At 43.6% G+C, this 18,473-nt stretch overlaps 1 protein-coding gene across 3 annotated transcripts in view; it reads left to right on the top strand.

Annotated features, from left to right (window-relative positions):
* Positions 1-1,880: 1,880 nt before the first annotated feature.
* HTR2A (5-hydroxytryptamine receptor 2A) overlaps positions 1,881-18,473 on the top strand; it is a 34,403-nt gene continuing 17,810 nt past the window's right edge. The window contains exons 1-3 of one of the 3 annotated variants that reach the window (XM_064175519.1): positions 1,881-2,430; positions 2,979-3,633; positions 8,910-9,110. In XM_064175519.1, coding sequence (XP_064031589.1) covers positions 3,219-3,633; positions 8,910-9,110 — 616 coding nt within the window. In that variant the 5' untranslated portion in view covers positions 1,881-2,430; positions 2,979-3,218. Of the gene's footprint in view, positions 2,431-2,913; positions 3,634-8,909; positions 9,111-18,473 lie in introns of all 3 variants that reach the window. The other 2 variants (XM_064175537.1, XM_064175529.1) reach the window with 2 other exon arrangements.

The following is an 18,473-nucleotide window of genomic DNA, read 5'->3' as shown; positions in this document are numbered from 1 at the left end:
GCCTGGGAGAAGAGACCAACCCCCACATGGCTACAACCTCCCTTCAGGTAGTTGTAGACAGCAATGAGGTCTTCAGCACATGAAGGCTGGCTATTTTATTGTTGTTGACTCCTGTAATGACATGATATGGAAGAGAAGCCACATTCAGATTCTTTGGGGGAGGCAGGAGGGATGTTTCATGCAGTCAAAAGAAGTCCTGAGATAAATAATGTCCTATACTGGTGTTCAGTAGCACCTCTAACACACTTTGCTAGAAGACATAAGGTCATAGATTTGTTTTTGACATGCTGGGCTACACAAAAGTGTTTTCTGGCTCATCCATGTTCCATGCAAAAACCCAAAAAGACATTCTGTCTACCTGTGCCTTGGTTTCATGTGTGTCACATCATCTTCTGAGGGGACAGAGCAGTGTTTAGAAGGCAACAAGATGTTGTGGTGGTGTGTCTACAGCAAGATCAAAGGAAATGGTGCAGTGCCTACCTAAAGAGCATATGACTTTATCTGCAAAGGCATTAGATGAGGCAACATTCATCCTGTTTGCACTTGACCTTTTATGTTACTGATGTCCAGAGCAGAGCTGCGACTTTGAGTCACTGGAGCAGAGGAAAGATGAAATGTCTGATGGAAATTCATGCCATTGCAGTGAAGAGGAGATGAAGCTACTCTACAAGGAACTGGAAGGCCTCTTGGACATCTGCCTCAGCACTACATGGAGCTGCAGGTGTAAAATCAAGATTCACAGTCCTTTTACACACAGTCTGTTTCTTAGCACATTGACTGGCTAGGGCTGGGTGCTAGGTTGGACTGGATGATCTTGGAGGTCTCTTCCAACCTGGTTGATTCTATGATTCTTAGTGCCAGGGTTTAGTTAATTAGAAGGGTTAAGTGATGGGTTGGACTCGATCTCAAAGGTCATTTCCAACCTGAATAATTCTTTTTAGCCAGCTTTTGTTGACTAATGATATTCTGGCTTTATCTGTGGGATTGGGAAATTTAAGCACTGAGATGACTTGTCCAGCTCCCACGTGGGCATCAGTGGGATCTACTGCCTGGCTGTTCCATCCTGCTGTGACAGCTACTAATCTGAGCTCATCTGGGAGAACTGACTCCAAAGGCACTTTTCTGTGACGGTGCCTCAATGATCTGGATGGGCTTTGGGAAGTTCTCTGAGACTCGCGTTGATAAGGGTTTGACCTGAAGAGATTAGCACATCGGCTGAGCTGTGGTAACTCTCCATGTGTTTGCAGCCCCTGAGATCTGCAGCAGAGCTCTCACTGCAGACTGCCTGCACGAAGCTATTGCTGTAGCTGAGGGGAAGCTGCTGTGTATTTAAGGATGGGTGGTGGAGCATCAGGCCCACTCAGCTGAAATTTTGGCAACCCAAAGTCTCAGTAAACCTGGGAGTAAGTTCCATGTTAGGTGGCAATTTGAAGAGTTGGCTACTTCTTCATTCCTGTCCTGGCAGCAGAGGTAGAGAGGCAGAAACAACAGAAGGCTGTTTTCGTTCCTCCCCTACCATAGGCCGAGTTGTTTCCCTTAACTGCTTCACCTGGGACGCTGGCTTGGGACAGGGCGCTGGGGTTAATTGCTCCTCTCACCTCCTGACAAACGAGCACGACACCAAAGCCACTTCGGTTTCTTTAACGAATACCTCTTGCCAAGGTGATTCCCTCTGTGAGCACAGATCTGCAGTTAAAGCGGAGGGGGATGGAACATTGCCGCTTTCCTTAAACGCTGTCAGGATTTCCCCTCTACGCGGAAAGCTTCGCACGTTTTTCATTAGCAGCTGTCATCGGCAGCCTTAGATTCCGTCTCCCTTAAGCCTGCACCCTGTAGAACGCTGCAATTGCACGCAGCTGTGTTCGCAAGCCGCCCTCTGGAGCCCTGAAAAAGCACCCAAGCAGAGGACTCCCAAAGTGCACACTACCAAAAGCTGCTGCTTTCCTGAGACCCTCTTGGGTCTGCCTTCCCCTGCTGTTGCTACCTTGCAGCTAAGTGGGAGGTCTGACAAGCCGAGCAAGGCAGCGAGCAAGAAATTCAGTTGCTGTCGAGATCAGGAATTCCTCCGTGACGGCTGCTGTTGTGTCTGTGCGTGTGTTTGCGTTCGTACTACTCCGAGAAGGGCTCCGATATTCTTACTGCTTTAAATATAGCTTGCCCTGGGGCGGGGAGCCGCACAAGGAAGGAGTCGACAAGCAGCCTATCTCTTAGAAGAAAAGAGCAAGCCTCGCAGCTCGGGAACTGGCTTCACTCAAGTGTGCAGTTCAGAAGTGAAAAAAACCCCACCCAACCGACCAAAACCCCCCATGAAATACCACCATTTTGGAGAAGGCTGGAGAAAAAGGATACAAACCTGGCTAAACGGAGTGAAGAAGATGGTAAATCAGGGTAAAAAGCACACCTCTTTGCAGTTCGAAAGCAGGCTCTGAGGTACGGTGCAAGTCTTCCTTAAACTGTTTGGGGGTTTTCGTTTGTTTGTTTGCTTGTTTGGTTGGGTTTTGTTTTCTTTTTTTAATTCATAGTCTCTAGTTGTTTAATTTCCATCCTGAAGCCAGGATGAGGCCAAAAGTTACAATTAGCTCTAAAACCCAGCATGGAGCAGAATATGTAATCTCTGATAGGAGGCTGAAAACTGTACTGAAATACCACAGAATTCAGAGACTCTCAGCCATGTTAGGGAAGATGAACTATAAATGAAAGCATATCTAATTATTTCAAGAGAAAGATGCTGGAGGGAATCTTTAATCAACTTTCTTAATAGGGAAGCAAGAGCTCTGCTGTTTTGTATGGCAAGCTGTTTTAATGCTGCTGTGTTGAAAACCGTGCGATTACAGTTACCAATAGCAATAAGATGTAGCTCCAGAGGGCAGTCCTGGTGGTTGCAAAAGTTTTTTTTCTCTTTTATTTCTACAGAGCTTTTGCTCACTGAAGCCTCAAGTCTACATTCTCTGTCCTACAGCTTGGTTTTTGCTTTTCAGCTGAATTTTCAATGTCTGCCAACATTGGACTTCCTATGGAACTTAAAAGAAAGCATTTCAGCTTTTGGAGTAATTCTGGCATGTTTTTCTACATCACACTAGTGGCAAAAATACAGTCAAGAAAAGATTGTGCTCCTTAAACTTCTGGCATGGACAGCTGAGGAATATAAAGCCTGATGGTGACAGAGGGTGATCACTTCCAGTTTTCCACCGTTTACTTCACCGGTTTTGGACTCAGCAATGGATATTCTTTGTGATGAGGACAGCTCTGTGAACCCAACTGCAAACTCCCTAATACAAATAAACCATGAGAGAAGACTCTACAGAAACGTTTATGGAGCTGGGGAGATTAATACATCACATCTTTTTAACCTGACCGTGGAATCTGAAAATCTAACCAATCTTTCATGTGAAAGTAGCACGAGTCCCCCTTGCTACTCTTCCCTGCTCCAGCTTTCCCAGAAACATTGGCCAGCTCTGCTGACAGTGATAGTGATTGTTTTAACCATTGCTGGAAATATCCTTGTCATCATGGCTGTGTCCCTGGAGAAGAAACTACAGAATGCTACCAACTATTTTCTCATGTCACTCGCAATAGCTGACATGCTGCTGGGTTTCCTTGTCATGCCTGTGTCCATGTTAACCATACTGTATGGTGAGTATTGGCCGTGTGACTGCATGTACTGAGAAGCTTTCAACACTGCATGCACATGGAGCTCGTAAGGTTTCCTTCCCTTACCACCGAAAAAGGCTGATCCCCCACACCAATTGACATATATCTAACTGGCTAAGGAATATATGTAGCTGAATGTAAGAATAGGTGCAGGACTTCAGTATTTTCCAGCTTTATAATTCTAGTTGCAGGCATTTTAAATGTGGTGCAGAACATTAATTTATTACTCAGCTGCTGGATGAGTTTCAAAGTGTATAGGAAGATGCTTTGCTCTCTCTCTTCTTTCAGGCTTCCCCCTTTTGCTCACAGTTTTCAATATTGCTAATAAGAATGTAGGGTCCTGTCAGTTACTTTGCTCTGCAAATATGCACTAATCACTACCTTTAGCTTCAAAGTAGGGAATCACTTTGTGGGTTTTTTAATGAAGTAATGCAAAGAATTAATGCCAGTATCTTCCTAGACATTGACTTACCAACAACTGCTGGAGTAAATACCATGGGAGTTAAAAAAGCTGATGGGAATTCATCCTTACTGACTTCTAGTAGCATTTACAAATGCAAACCTATTTTTTCTTAGGAGAGGTTAGGAATTAAGTGAATAACTACTCACAGTTCATACCCTTGTGGGTGACTAATAGCAGATCTTTCTTCTCATTTTCAACAAAATCACTTGCAGCACAGCTCATGTATGAAAAAAATACCCACCAACTAGGAGCTTATGTGTTCAGTATCAATATTGTCAGGCTGCTAGAGCCCCTGAGCTTTGAAAAATGAGTTTTCCAGTGCCACAAGTGAATTGCTACACTTCAAGGAGAAGCCAAAAATTGTGAGGAAGAAAGTCAGGTTGCTTGTAAAGATTTGTGTACCTCCGGTATTTTGAGACTAAAGGTCAAGCATTAGCCTGTGACTTAAGAGAGATTTCATTCAGAAAAACTGGATTTTCCTTGTCACTTTCATTATTTCTTCATCGATTGCCTTGGGTAGCATTTGTAAACCGCATTTGGCCTCAGCACAGCGTTTTGATTGATTGTATTAGCTCTGCAATTACCTTTGACGGTAGACACCGGAGAAGAGAGCTGCGGGAGCAGAAATTGTCCAATGAGTTAGACGAAAAAAACCGTTCTAAATCCTGCCTGATTCCCTGAGACATGCAACAGGGACTCCTGCTGGCCAGGCTCTGCTGCTGAGGAAACAGATGCCTGAAATCCACGGTGCAGAAGTGGCTTGGAAGTCGGGACGTGGGATTTCCTGCACGCAACAGAGTGAGAGCCCTCGCTGAGGGGGTGGTAAGCCTGCATCACCCTCCTTGGCCACTGCTGGCACAGAGAAGCAGCAGGGCCCCAAAAGCCACAGGGGAGAGAGTGTGCAGGCTTTGCCTCACCTGTATCTGCTTCTTCTCTTGCAAGGTCAAGAAGGAGAGGTCTTTACAGGGTCACTTGGGGTGAAAAATTATCTGGTGGTGCACACAGATACTGGAAGGGCCATCTTGGCATGGTGCACTATCAAACTCCAGGACAACCACTGGTGTTGCAGAGGGAAACTTCCCCTAATGCGGGAGCACTTGCTTGGTCTTAGCTGCTCAGAGAAACATCAGCCACACCAACTATGCTGATAATCCTGAGCCCAAACTGGGGGCCTTTGCATCTGCTTTGCTAGGCTGAGGTGCTTCCAGGTACCTCATGAGAGTGTTTCGGCATTTGCCCTACAGACCCTTGAAGTGGAGTTGTGTCTGGCTCAAAGAGAGATGATTTTCTGCTTGAGAGCTTTATGGCTACCGTGGACAATTTCCATTCAAGTGTCCTGGCCACAGCAGCCACATTTGCCCAGCCTGCACCCTTTGGTGCAGGTGTTTCTCTAGACACACAACAGTACAAACCTTTGCTGAGAAAAAAACATCCCCACCAAGGTGGACATGTCCACAGAGCAGAACTTTTAGAGTTAACAACAGCTCTGGTTCCCACCAGAACACGTATTGGCAGCCAGATACTGGTTACTCCTGCGTCAGAGACTTATTCCCTGCCAGTATGGAGAAGCTGTTGGAATTATTGGCAGCGAAGGCACCATGCTTATCAAAGGGTTCCTGACCAGCCAAGTGCTGACTTTAGGCATGACCTCAGATGAAGCTTTCTTCTCTCCTCTCTCTCGTCTCCCTTAGAGCTTTTTCTCAGCCCTTTGCTCCAAACAGTTTCCCCATACATCCTGTTACCGGTGAGCCCAGCCACCCTGGCCAGCTTCACTTGTTTGCCTCTCCTGAAAAGCTTTGTGAGGATGTATTTCTTATCTCACAGATGCTACTAAGTTGTTACATCAGAAAGAACATCTTACCACATCTACTTGGCCTGCCTCTCAGCCTGAAAACACACAAATGCACAAACCTGTCCCTTGGATAGGACTCCCTGATATGAGCTTCTGGACTTCATGAGCTTATGTGGATTAGAGGAAATCCTGGACCTTGTAAAACTTTCTCTGCCTACCCACTCACTTTTTTTCCTTCTTCTTCTTTTCTTTTTGGTTCTATTGACCAAGGATGGAGGGGTGAATTGAACAGCAGCCAGACCACAGCACAGGGCAGAGCTGCTCTGTACCACGTGCCGCAGAAATGTCCCAAGACATGTTGAAAGATGTTATCTACACCTGTCTTAACTATTACTGCATCTACGGTTGTCTTCTTCTACGCAGTTTCCCCTTTCTTGGCTCTGTAGTCTCCAAGGTAGCTTATATGATGGATGCTGTTTATTCTTGCCTCATCCGGGTTTAGAGCAAGAGGTCTAGAAGAATGTAACAAATATGTTCCCAAAGGCCACTAAAGCAGGAGAACAGATGCTTGTGCTCAGGTGTAAAAATATTTTATTGCTTTTCCCTGTGTAAACTGTCCTGACCTGACAGAGAGATGCTGCTGGGAAGACACCCTGAAAGCCACTCCTCGTGTAACACATTCCAGAGACTGAATTCTCCATTAGAAAAGCAGAAAACCAGATAAAATACATCCATAAATGCTGTGTGGCTTGTCAGGATCAGCTTATGTTACAGTAGTCCAAGAGCACCAGGAAACAGGTCTCAGTGCTTACTGAGACTAAATTTAACTAGGCACAGACCTGTCTCCCCTGCTGCTTTTGCAGGAGAAGATCTCTGATGGAAACAGGCACTACTCAAAATCTTAACATGTTCTCAAAATAGCAGCTTTGGCATTGCCCCTTGCCACATTGTCATGGGCAGCTCTAAATTAAATCACCACAAGTTAAGAAATTTGCTCTGAGAACAGTTATTAGTGGCTGCTGGAAGGACTAGAAGGGCTTTAGAGCAGGGGGCCTGGGTGTGCTCAGTACTACTGCTAACAACTTGGACAGTGTGTGGAGTGTGAGCTTACAGTGCCTTCTGAAAACACCAAGCTGGAAGAGGTTACAGGCACTCAGATGGACAGGATCAGAATTATCAGCAATCATCTGTACCCCATAAGAGAAAGTCTGAAATGAACAAATAGCACTCAGTAAGGATAAATTCAAAAGATACCCACTTAGGAAAAAGACAGCAAAGCAACTGCTGTTGGGGGAATTTGTCAAGGCTTCAAGAGGGCTGAACAAGATCTGGCTGTCAGAATGATTCCTAAGCTAAGCATATGTCAGAAGTATATTTTTATGCAAAGGCACTCATCATTCTGGGTGGTGTAAGTAAGAATATTTCCTGCAACACCTGTAAAGAATCTTCTATTTCACTTAGCAGTCAAGAGGCCTTTACAAAACACCAAGAGTCCTGTTTTGGTCACTAAATGATAAGCAAGATGTGGACAAATGAAAAAGATTCCAGTGCAGAGAAACAGGAATGCAAAAGTTGTCAAAGTAACATCTGTAAGCAAAAGATAAAGGAATTGTCTCTGCTTAGTCCAGAAGAGAAAAAGAGAAAACTAGGCAAGATGTGATAGCCATCTTCCAAGAGCTTCCAGGAGGGACAGCAATCAATTATTCTTCATGGCTGGTGGAGAGAACAAGAAGAAAGGGATGGCTTAATTTGCAGTAAAAAAGATGTAGGTTGGGTATTGGCAAACTTTAATGCATTTCCTGTGGATTGCTTTCACTTGGAGGAGCCTATCAATATCTACCTGATACAAGGAATATCCCTATTTAAGTATGTGGTTGGTAGGTGCCTAAAGATAGATGAGATAAATATCTGTGGTGTGCAACTAAACACATTTCTTTCTGTGGTGTGCAACTAAACACATTTCTTTCTGTGGTGTGCAACTAAACACACTTCTTTCTGTGGTGTGCAACTAAACACATTTCTTTCTGTGGTGTGCAACTAAACACATTTCTTTCTGTGGTGTGCAACTAAACACACTTCTTTCTGTGGTGTGCAACTAAACACATTTCTTTCTGTGGTGTGCAACTAAACACACTTCTTTCTGTGGTGTGCAACTAAACACATTTCTTTCTGTGGTGTGCAACTAAACACATTTCTTTCTGTGGTGTGCAACTAAACACACTTCTTTCTGTGGTGTGCAACTAAACACATTTCTTTCTGTGGTGTGCAACTAAACACACTTCTTTCTGTGGTGTGCAACTAAACACACTTCTTTCTGTGGTGTGCAACTAAACACACTTCTTTCTGTGGTGTGCAACTAAACACATTTCTTTCTGTGGTGTGCAACTAAACACACTTCTTTCTGTGGTGTGCAACTAAACACACTTCTTTCTGTGGTGTGCAACTAAACACATTTCTTTCTGTGGTGTGCAACTAAACACACTTCTTTCTGTGGTATGCAACTAAACACATGTCTTTCTGTGGTGTGCAACTAAACACATGTCTTTCTTCCTCTGCCACTAAATCTAAAGTTTTGCTTTCTGAATTTAGTGACTTTTCTTATCAAGCAGTGCTAATAATGCAGTAATTGTATGGATAAAAAGTCCTAAAACAAAACTGAGAACTTACAGGTTTGCAATGACAAAACTGCTTCTCTTTCCATAGATGTCCCTCCGTGAATAGTTAGTTATAGCATCAAGCATTAGCAGTTTGCAAACACAGTTAAAAAGAAAAAACACATACACTGCTGGTAGCCTGGGGAAGAAGCAGAATTAATCCCAAAAGCTACAGATAGGAGATTGCAAGCAAATAAAGAAAGTTTCTTAAAATAGTGTCAGGCAGCTCCTGCTGAAGATGTCACTTGGTACCAACTTCTACTAGAAGGACATATGCACTGAGACATACATGCCAGAAAAAACAAATGTACATCACATTCTTAACTGATGTCAACTTGCTTTTGTGCAGGATATGCATGGCCGCTACCTACAAAGCTCTGTGCCATTTGGATATATTTGGATGTGCTTTTCTCCACTGCCTCCATCATGCACCTCTGTGCCATCTCTCTGGACCGCTATATTGCCATTCGAAACCCCATCCACCACAGCCGGTTTAACTCAAGAACTAAGGCTTTTGCAAAAATCATTGCTGTTTGGACCATATCAGTGGGTAAGTGAGGCAATATTTCAGCATGGAGTTGTAGAGTCCTAGCCTTTGAGAGGGTTTGACGTGTATAGCAGTCTAAAGCTGTATTCTCTGCCTGCAGTATTTTGCTTGTCACATTCTAAGTGCTGTATTAGAATCATAGAATCAAGCAGGTTGGAAGAGACCTCCAAGATCATCCAGCCCTATCCAGTCAACCAGACCATGGCACCAAGTGCCTCATCCAGTCTTTTCTTGAACACCTCCAGGGATGGTGACTCCACCACCTTCCTGGGCAGCCCATTCCAATGCCAATCACTCTCTGTGTAGTAATTATGCAATGGAAATCAACAACAACAATGGGAAACGGAGGAGAACTGAGCAGCACTGTCCCTGAAAAAATACACATCAGTGATATGTCTGCTGGGTGCATTTCAAAGACATGTTTATTTCCCATATTGGTTATCCATGGGTACCTTAACATCTGAAAAGACAAAAAAAAATTATCTCAACTGAAAAAAAAAACATTTCCCTGTTTTATGCAAGTCAGTTGTTCCAAACTCCTTATTAAGGTAATGGGCTTAGAGGTGTTTCTTACAGGCAGATCTTTTCTAGCTGTCATGGTACACAGAGTGGGGTGTTTATGCATCCTCTTTAGGATATTTAGACATACTCTGTGTATGCTTTAGATGGAAAAAGTTTCCCTACAGAATAGCTCTGAGTTGCAGCGTAAAATAGATGGCCTGAATGACTCCCTAGATCCATCTCTGCTTGCACTGGCAAAATCCAGAGGCTTGAAACAAGGAGGAGGAGTTCTATTCCCATGATATTGGCAACCTCAGTCTACAGCAGTTTCATGGTGAAGGAGGTGGAAAGAGCTTGGTGTTTGATGCCAACAGACACCAAGCTCCCTGGGGTAGGGTTCTGAAGCATGTTGCCAGCACAGTTCCCTTTCAGCATATCTGGTTTTGTAGGTCGTCTGAGCACCAGCTCACTTATTGAAAAGCAGAAAAAAAGTGACTGTCTTGCCCTGGAAGGGATGAGTGTTGCTGGCATTCAAAAGTAATTAGCTGTTTCCTGACTAATACAAATTATTGCAAGCAGTAGCTGTAATCCATTACCACTCTTCCAAGGGGAAGGAACGGAGATGATGCCTAATGTTGCTGCCTGCCTGCTGCTTTGAACTGTTTCCTGGCTTTCCTCCTGGCTCAGATATTTAGAAAGATCAGTCCAGGATTTTTAGGTCTTAAAATAGCTCCATCTTCTGCTGCACAGTAAGAAATAGTGGGTGCTTTCTCTTCACAGGAGAAACGTTCTGCATCCTCCAAGAGCTGCTGGGGTTTAACAGCACCACACATGGCTCTGCGGTGCGTTCAGATCATAGAATCATAGAATCAAGCAGGTTGAAAGAGACCTCCAAGATCATCCAGTCCAACCTAGCACCCAGCCCTAGCCACTCAACTAGACCATGGCACTAAGTGCCTCATTCAGTCTTCTCTTGAACACCTCCAGGGATGGTGACTCCACCACCTCTCTGGGCAGCCCATTCCAATGCCAAACACTCTCTCTGTGAAGAACTTCCTCCTAACACCCAGCCTATACTTCCCTGGCACAACTTGAGACTGTGTCCCCTTGTTCTGTTGCTGGTTGTCTGGGAGAACAGACAAACCCCACCTGGCTACAACCTCCCTTCAGGTAGTTGTAGACAGCAATGAGGTACCCCCTGAGCCTTCTCTTCTCCAGGATAAACAACCTCAGCTCCCTCAGCCTCTCCTCATAGGGTTTGTGTTCCAGGCCCCTCACCAGCTTTGTTGCCCTTCTCTGGACATGCTCCAGCACCTCAGCATCTCTCTTGATTTGAGATGTAGATGTCTAGCACAGATGCACCTAGCTTGCAACTACAAAAGGAGCCTGGAGATACTCAGATGCAGATGTCTTCATTGAGAGTAGATGAATCATTGCCTCTATCTTTACAGTGACTTTGTCACAGTAGAAAACACATTACTTACTCTGTCCAGTTTCTCCAATGTGCATTCTCCACATCACATTTAGAAGTCAAGCATTCCTTAAATGTCTGGTGCCTGTGCTTAGTGTGTGTGAAGTGACTGTCCTTCTTAAAGACAAATAAATCCCCTGCATTATCAGAATGCCCACTCCAGGGGTGAAACAGTGGTCCATGCTGCTCAGCATCTTTCCTTAGAGTGGCTCACTGCCAGAGCATCTTGCAAGTCCACTATTAAAATAAACCCACAAATAAATATTCTTTAAGCCTCACTAACCAGAACATGGTTTATGTCCTGCAGCAGGAGGGTTTGTTCTTTGATATCTTGATGCTTAATTTCTTTTTTAAATTAGGACCATTCTTTTGCAGTCACAACTGATAACAACTTACCTATTGTAAAGCCACTTTTTCTGCTCTTTAGACCATTCTCTATTAGGCACATTCTGATGAAACAAAAATGTTATCACCATGGCAAGTGATAGCAATATGGTCTGAAAAATACAGCTCCTTATTTTACTGGAAAGCACTTAAGCATGGTGTGGCTGAAGAGAACAGAGTCCTGCTTTACTGCAGCTGAGTGAGGACATATGTAAGAGACCCCTGGATGTTAGGAGTTGCTAGGGTGACCTCCATCACATTCACACATCACATCTCACCAAAACAGCAAGTAGGTAAAATAAAGAGAAATTAATTCAGGCAAGCACAGTGAGGTGTGCAAGAATGATGTGATGCTGAGCTGGTTTTTCTAGTCTTGAGGAAGCAAGGGGCACAAGGAGATGAGTTGAAGGAAAATGGGTCCATTCCCAACTTGGCAACTGTGTCATAAATGAGCTTTGGCATATGTGATGTGCTCCAGAGGACAGACAGGGACACAAACACTCAGCAAGTTATAAAAAAAGCTGCTGAGCTAGTCATTGCCAGGGTGGGCTGAGTTTGCAGCATGGCACATTGCTATACTAATAGAATAAAGAGAAACAACAGCATTATAAGGAGCCTTTAGGGATGCCAGATCACCCATGCAACCTGCTGCCAGTCGATCATTGGCTCCTTCCTCCTCATCTTCTGTGGTCTCTCTCAGAATAGATAGGAAATGGTTTCTGAAGAATGAGGTGCACTCTGCATAATTTACTAATAGGAAATGGCTTCTGAACAAAGAAGTGTTTTATGTATCATTTCCCAGGCTCCAGGCTCTCCGTGCCACTTAGAGTGGCAGGGCTATAAATTATTTAACTCTTTGCATTTTCACAAAGCTAGAGCTAATACAGGCAGAGCCAGAGTCAAGGCACAGTGTGCTCTTCACAGTGTATGCTCTGAGTGCTGTCTCACTGACAAAGTCAGGGGGGCATGAATTTTTTGAGGTTTCTGGCCTCAGTTAGATATCCTTTGGGTTTCACCTTGCTCCTGCAGCTGGGAGCTGAGCTGGTGCACTGTGAAGTTTCATGATGTACAAGATGGAGGGTAAAAACCAAGAGAAAGTAATGGAAGCTGTTGTGCTCCCCTGTACAGGTTTGTTTTGTCAGGGCAAGAGGAAGTGACCTACAGATAGAGAACCTCAACAGCTCCTTCACTGACATTATCCTTAGTTTATCCTCTCACATATTCTCCTTCAATAATTGCTGTATCAGTCTGAATCCAGATATGTACTGGTTTTGTTTATGTGGCAGTATTCCATAACTAGGTCATCTTTGTACCCCTGTAATAACATTTTCTGCCTTGTTCTCAGCTCCCACATTAATAAGCCCTACCCTTCTTTTAGTCTTCAGAACCATACCCACACACTGAGCTTGATGATTCCAAAATCATGGAATCACAGAATGCTTTGAGGTGAAAGGGGCCTTTAAGCATCATTTAATTCAACCCCTCCCACCATGGGTAGGGACAGCTTTCAGTAGATCAGAATCCCACCCAACCTGACCGTGAATGCTTCCAAGGATGGGATATCCCCAACTTCTTTGGGCAACCTGTTTCAGTGTTTCATGACCCTCGTCATAAACTCAAAAATCTGAGAATCATAGAATCAGTCAGGGTTGGAAGGGACCACAAGGATCATCCAGTTCCAACCGCCCTGCCATGGGCAGGGACACCCGACCCTAGAGCAGCCTGGCCACAGCCTCTTCCTTATGCCCAATCTAAATCTACCCTCTTTCACTTTACACCTCTTGACCTCTGCCTTGTCACTACAGGCCCTGTGAAAAGGTCTTTCTCCACCTTTTTGTAGGCCTTCTTTATACATTGAAAGGCTGCAATTATGCCTCCCTAGAGCCTTCTCCAGGCTAAATCCTAACTCATTCAATCTTTCTCCATGAGAGAGGTGTGCCAGCCATCTGACCATTTGCATGGTCCTCCTCCCTTTCCTGAGTCAGGACAGTTTTGCATATTTAGATAGGGTTCCCCCATAACTAATACATGTCTCTTTTCTTCTTAGCATTGAATTCTGTCTGCTACATCTGCTGTCCATTAGCTGAGATTTATGAGGACCTTCTGTAATTCTTTACAGTCCACATCTGTGTCACCAGCACATTTACACAGTTCCAGTGCCCATGCAGGCACATCAAGAATAGTCTCAACAGCACCAGTGAACAGAGAGTGCAATTGGATTCTACCTTCTATCACCCTCACTGTGGAAACAAACCATTTAAGCCTACTGCTTGTTTCCCTGCTTTCAGTTCATCCTTTTTCTACAAGAAAATGTTTCTTCTGCTGCCAGGAAAGTTTAATTTCTTTAACAGACTTTGACAAAATAGAGCTGTCAGAGCTTTCAGGAAATCCAAGAACTTTCTATCAGCTGGACTGCCCTTATCCAGCTCCTCACTGACTTCCACAAATACTTCAGGCTGATTCATGGGAGAAGCAGAAATTCTCCTGATACTTCCCAATTTATCCATGGCTCTTTTATTATGATTTTGAATTTACCTAAGGAATAGCATAATCATTCACTAGATCTGTACTTTTTCTTTTATCTGGCAAGTTAACCAATTTATCCAGGGAATTTGATCCAAAGATCAGTGGTCCTCCTTCTGTTAGCTTCAGTGATGAACTGTATTAAAACAGCATTGAAAAGCACAGGTAGTTTGATCTACTTGAGTTCTGAAATATTTACTCTCTTAAAAAAAAAGAAAGAGAATAATTATAATAATAATTGTACTAACATTTGGTTTTACATTTAGTGGCTGAAGAGGATTTAGCCAGCAGCCTTTCTTTCACCAGACCATGTAATGCCACAGGCAATTGGTTTAAAATAGATTCTAATTACTGCAACAGATTCTAATCATGTCTTTAATACTTAAATCACCCAGCACCCAGAGTGGCTAGATAATTAGATTATTTGTAGCTGTTGAAGGCAAAAGCCCACAAAACCCTGAAAATTGTTCCACGTGTGTTAAAGCATAGAGGTCATTACTGAGAACAGGTGTAAAGAGCCCAAGTACTTCCCCTTCCCAGAAAAATTAAGAGCTAAATTTTGGATGGCATTTCAGTGGAATTTATAGAATGGTAACTAGAGCCTGTGCTGGGAAATACAGGTAAAGCACCTTTGAGTCTTGAGTGGGCCTAGGAAATGTATTGCTCTGCAAGAGCCCAACAATTGTCTCCTTAAAAAAACTCAATCACATAAAAGAAATACAAACATTAATACTAGGCCTTTAGATACATCATTCTTCAGGCCTTATTTCTCTCTGTTCCTCTGGTAATGGTCTAAGTAATGTGGAATTTTATGAAGCTCAAATCCTCTTAGCTGGTTTTTCTCTTCTCTTATCATTTCACACTCAGCCTACACATCTGTTCACTGCCTTCAGGCAGTCTCCTCTCTCCCCAGTCACTAACAACTGAGATTTATTCAGTACTTCGCATGCAGAAGCCCAAAGTGGAGCTGGATGAAGATGGTCAAATATCTCCTGCTGCATAACTCTCTTAAAACGCTGTGATTGCTTCTGAGGCTTCAAAAATACAGGGATACTGCAGCATGTGAAGCAATGTTCTCCAAACTGTAGCCTTTACAAAACAAACTAGGTGCAGCTGAACCCTCTGATGATTTGTCAGTGTGATGCTTTATGCTGACAAGGAGGCTTACACCTTCTTCCCAGGCTGCTGGCAACTTCTCTGTGTGAATTCTTGCTGTCCTAAAGAGTACAAAGGGCTAGGGAAGCAGTTGGGATAGGGAGAGTACAAATATCAGTGTCTCTGGGTTGTGGTTTGCTGACAGTTTTGGCCTCCTTCTGATGAAGAGAGCTTTTATTTCAAAGTCTCTTCACTGTTTTCAAAAGGCACAAATAGCCAAGGGGCAGCAAGCTGGGAATCCCAGATCCACCACCTCATCCATTTCTTCCAGATGACATAATTTGCTGGTTCATGAAAATGTAATTTAGTGATGACTTGGCACAGCAGAAGAACACCCCACTTGTTATAATATGCAATATACTGCCAAAACACATGAAACTGCAAATAATTACACACAGCAATGTACTCTGACAATATAGATTTAAAGCTGAGCATCTAAATTTGGAAGTGCTGGAGCTAAACTTGAAGTATCTGCTGCACTACTCTCTTTACAGTGTGGTTGTTCACTTTTATCACTTGCATTTTTTCTCCTGGCTTTGCATTCTCATGCAGTATTTATACTAATTTCCTCAGTTAATCTTTTGTTCAGGTGGCGGTTTTTGGGATTTGTTTGGGTTTGCTTCAGTTTGCTTTGGTTTATTGTTCTCCCAAAAGCAGTCCCAGAGCAGTTTACTCTTCCTAGCTGGAGGATATCAAGGGCAAGAATTGTAATTTCTGTGTTTTGGCAATCCCAAGGGACATAGAATCATAGAATCAAGCAGGTTGGAAGAGACCTCCAAAATCATCCAGTCCAACCTAGCACCCAGCCCTAGCCACTCAACCAGACCATGGCACTAAGTGCCTCAGCCAGGCTTTTCTTGAACACCTCCAGGGATGGTGACTCCACCACCTCCCTGGGCAGCCCATTCCAATGCCAATCACTCTCTGCCAACAACTTCCTCCTAACATCCAGTCTATACTTCCCTGGCACAACTTGAGACTGTGTCCCCTTGTTCTGTTGCTGATTGCCTGGCAGAAGAGACCAACCCCACCTGGCTACAGCCTCTCTTCAGGTAATTGTAGACAGCAATGAGGTCACCCCTGACAGCAAGCTTTTCCATTTGTGAAGATAGATGCCACCATAAAAATAAAATGCCCCAAAGATGTTGTCTGACACAAAAATTCTGACACAACTTGTAGAGGAATTTGCTCTAACTTAACTTCCTAAGGTGCTGGAGCTTCATCAGCATCTCATGAAAATAGCATCCTCAGTGGCTTATTTTACAGAGACACAATGTATGAGGCATAGTAGTCAGTGACAATTATGCCAGTAGAAAGTTCATTGCCATATTCATGACTCCACCAGCTGTGACAGCTAATGGCTAAGTACTTCATCCCTAGGTTGTCTGAAAGAAGTTAACATTCAGTGCAGTGATGAACATTTCTCAGTTGGCTGGCACATGTATTCTGATTAGGAGACATTACTTAAGATGGTTCTGAGAAGGAGAGATAAATATCATAGTTATTCTCCATATGGATGCAAACTATTCTCATGTAGCAGATTTCTTTGCTTGGTTTGTTCTTCCCAGAGCAACGTCCACATCTTACCCACCAGACCAACACATACCTTGTTCTTATAACTGTGAAGAATAACAAACCTGGCATTTTGAACCTGAATATGTTTTCTCACTCTCTGACAAGGAGGTTTAACTAACTTTACACTTTTCTTTAGGAAAACATGCTCAAAGGAGTGATGATGATCAAACTGCATGCTAAATTCTTCAGATTTGGAAACATTGAGATAAATAAACCACATAAAAATCCATAGGGTCACGTTTCCAAACTGGAAACATTCAGCAATCTGACATACACCCCTGCCTGGATGATCTGGTATAGGTGAACCTGCTCTGGCAGGGCCGTTGAACTAGATGAGCATTCGAGGTCCCTCCCAACCCCTGACAGTCTGGGATTCTGTGATACATCTGGATGGGGAAGAATACATTATACTAGTATATATGTACTGTCTCATTACCTGATTATCAAGAGGAGATCATAGAATAGAATCATAGAATCAGTCAGGGTTGGAAGGGACCACGAGGATCATCTAGTTCCATGCCCTGCCATGGGGCAGGGACACCTCACACTAGATCAGCCTGGCCACAGCCTCATCCAGCCTGGCCTTAAACACCTCTGGGATGGGGACTCAACCACCTCCCTGGGCAACTCATGCCAGGCTCTCACCACTCTCATACTGAACAACTTCCTCCTCATGTCCAGTCTGAATCTCCCCACCTCCAGCTTTGCTCCATTCCCCCTAGTCCTCTCACTCACTGATAGCCTAAAAAGTCCCTCCCCAGCTTTTTTTGAAGGCCCCCTTCAGATACTGGAAGGCCACAATGAGGTCACCTCAGAGCCTCCTCCTCTCCAGACTGAGATGAAAGCTTTTGCCTATGAAAAAGGCACACACTCCCTCTGTGAGCATCTATTTCGCAGTAAGCATTCTCTTTATGGATAAAACAAAGTGATCACAACATAAATGTGTGGCCTTCCTTTCTTCTTTGGTTTCATTTTTCTTTGAAGACCATAAAGGCTATGTTCTTCTTCCCCTTCAAGCTACTGGCAACCAAAAAGAGCATTAAGTTTGGCTGGACCAGTCTGGTTCTGTTATCAGGTTTCTTTGAGTGAATAAGTAACTCTTTGTGGTTGGCAATATGACCTATAATCAGCCAGCCTCTCTTTGGATCAGAGTAAATGGAATATTACAAGGAAAAAGGCAGCAACAGCACAGTGCCTATGATAGGTTGCTCCCCCTTCTATGCAAGGTTATATATTGCACAGTGTGCAATACATACAAGACTCCACAATGGGTTCTCCATCTACAGGGGGAAAAATGAGCCTAGGTCCTACTGTAGCATGACCTTTTCTGCAGAAAGGGCTATGGCAGGAGTTGGAACATGCAGAAAGAACATGGTCTTAGGCCTGCTCTGGTCTTTTTGCAGCAAGTCTCCACAACAGAACATGATCAAAAGGAAATCCTATCCTGACCAAGAAACTCTTAAAGAATTTCTAACCAGAGGAAAAGGACTTCTGTAGAGCAGAAGACACATGCAATATATATGAGCAAAAGAGAAGTGCACAAGGAATCGTGTTGGGGTTTATAATCTCTCTCATTTGCACACTGCAGTTGCCTTCTAAATTAATAATGTTGTTAAAGCAGCATTGTAAAGGCATGAAACAAAATGTCAAGAACAAAGAAGTTTTCATTCATTTAAAAAACTATACAGAGCAATTTCACAGCTTCTTTGATGTGTTTTAAATGATTAAATTTTATTTAAGGCAGATGCTGCATTTCC

The sequence above is a fragment of the Pogoniulus pusillus genome, chromosome 3, assembly GCF_015220805.1.
Source record: "Pogoniulus pusillus isolate bPogPus1 chromosome 3, bPogPus1.pri, whole genome shotgun sequence".
Taxonomy (NCBI): domain Eukaryota; kingdom Metazoa; phylum Chordata; class Aves; order Piciformes; family Lybiidae; genus Pogoniulus; species Pogoniulus pusillus.
Note: the sequence above shows the minus strand (reverse complement) of the source record. Positions and strands in the feature narration are given on the sequence as shown.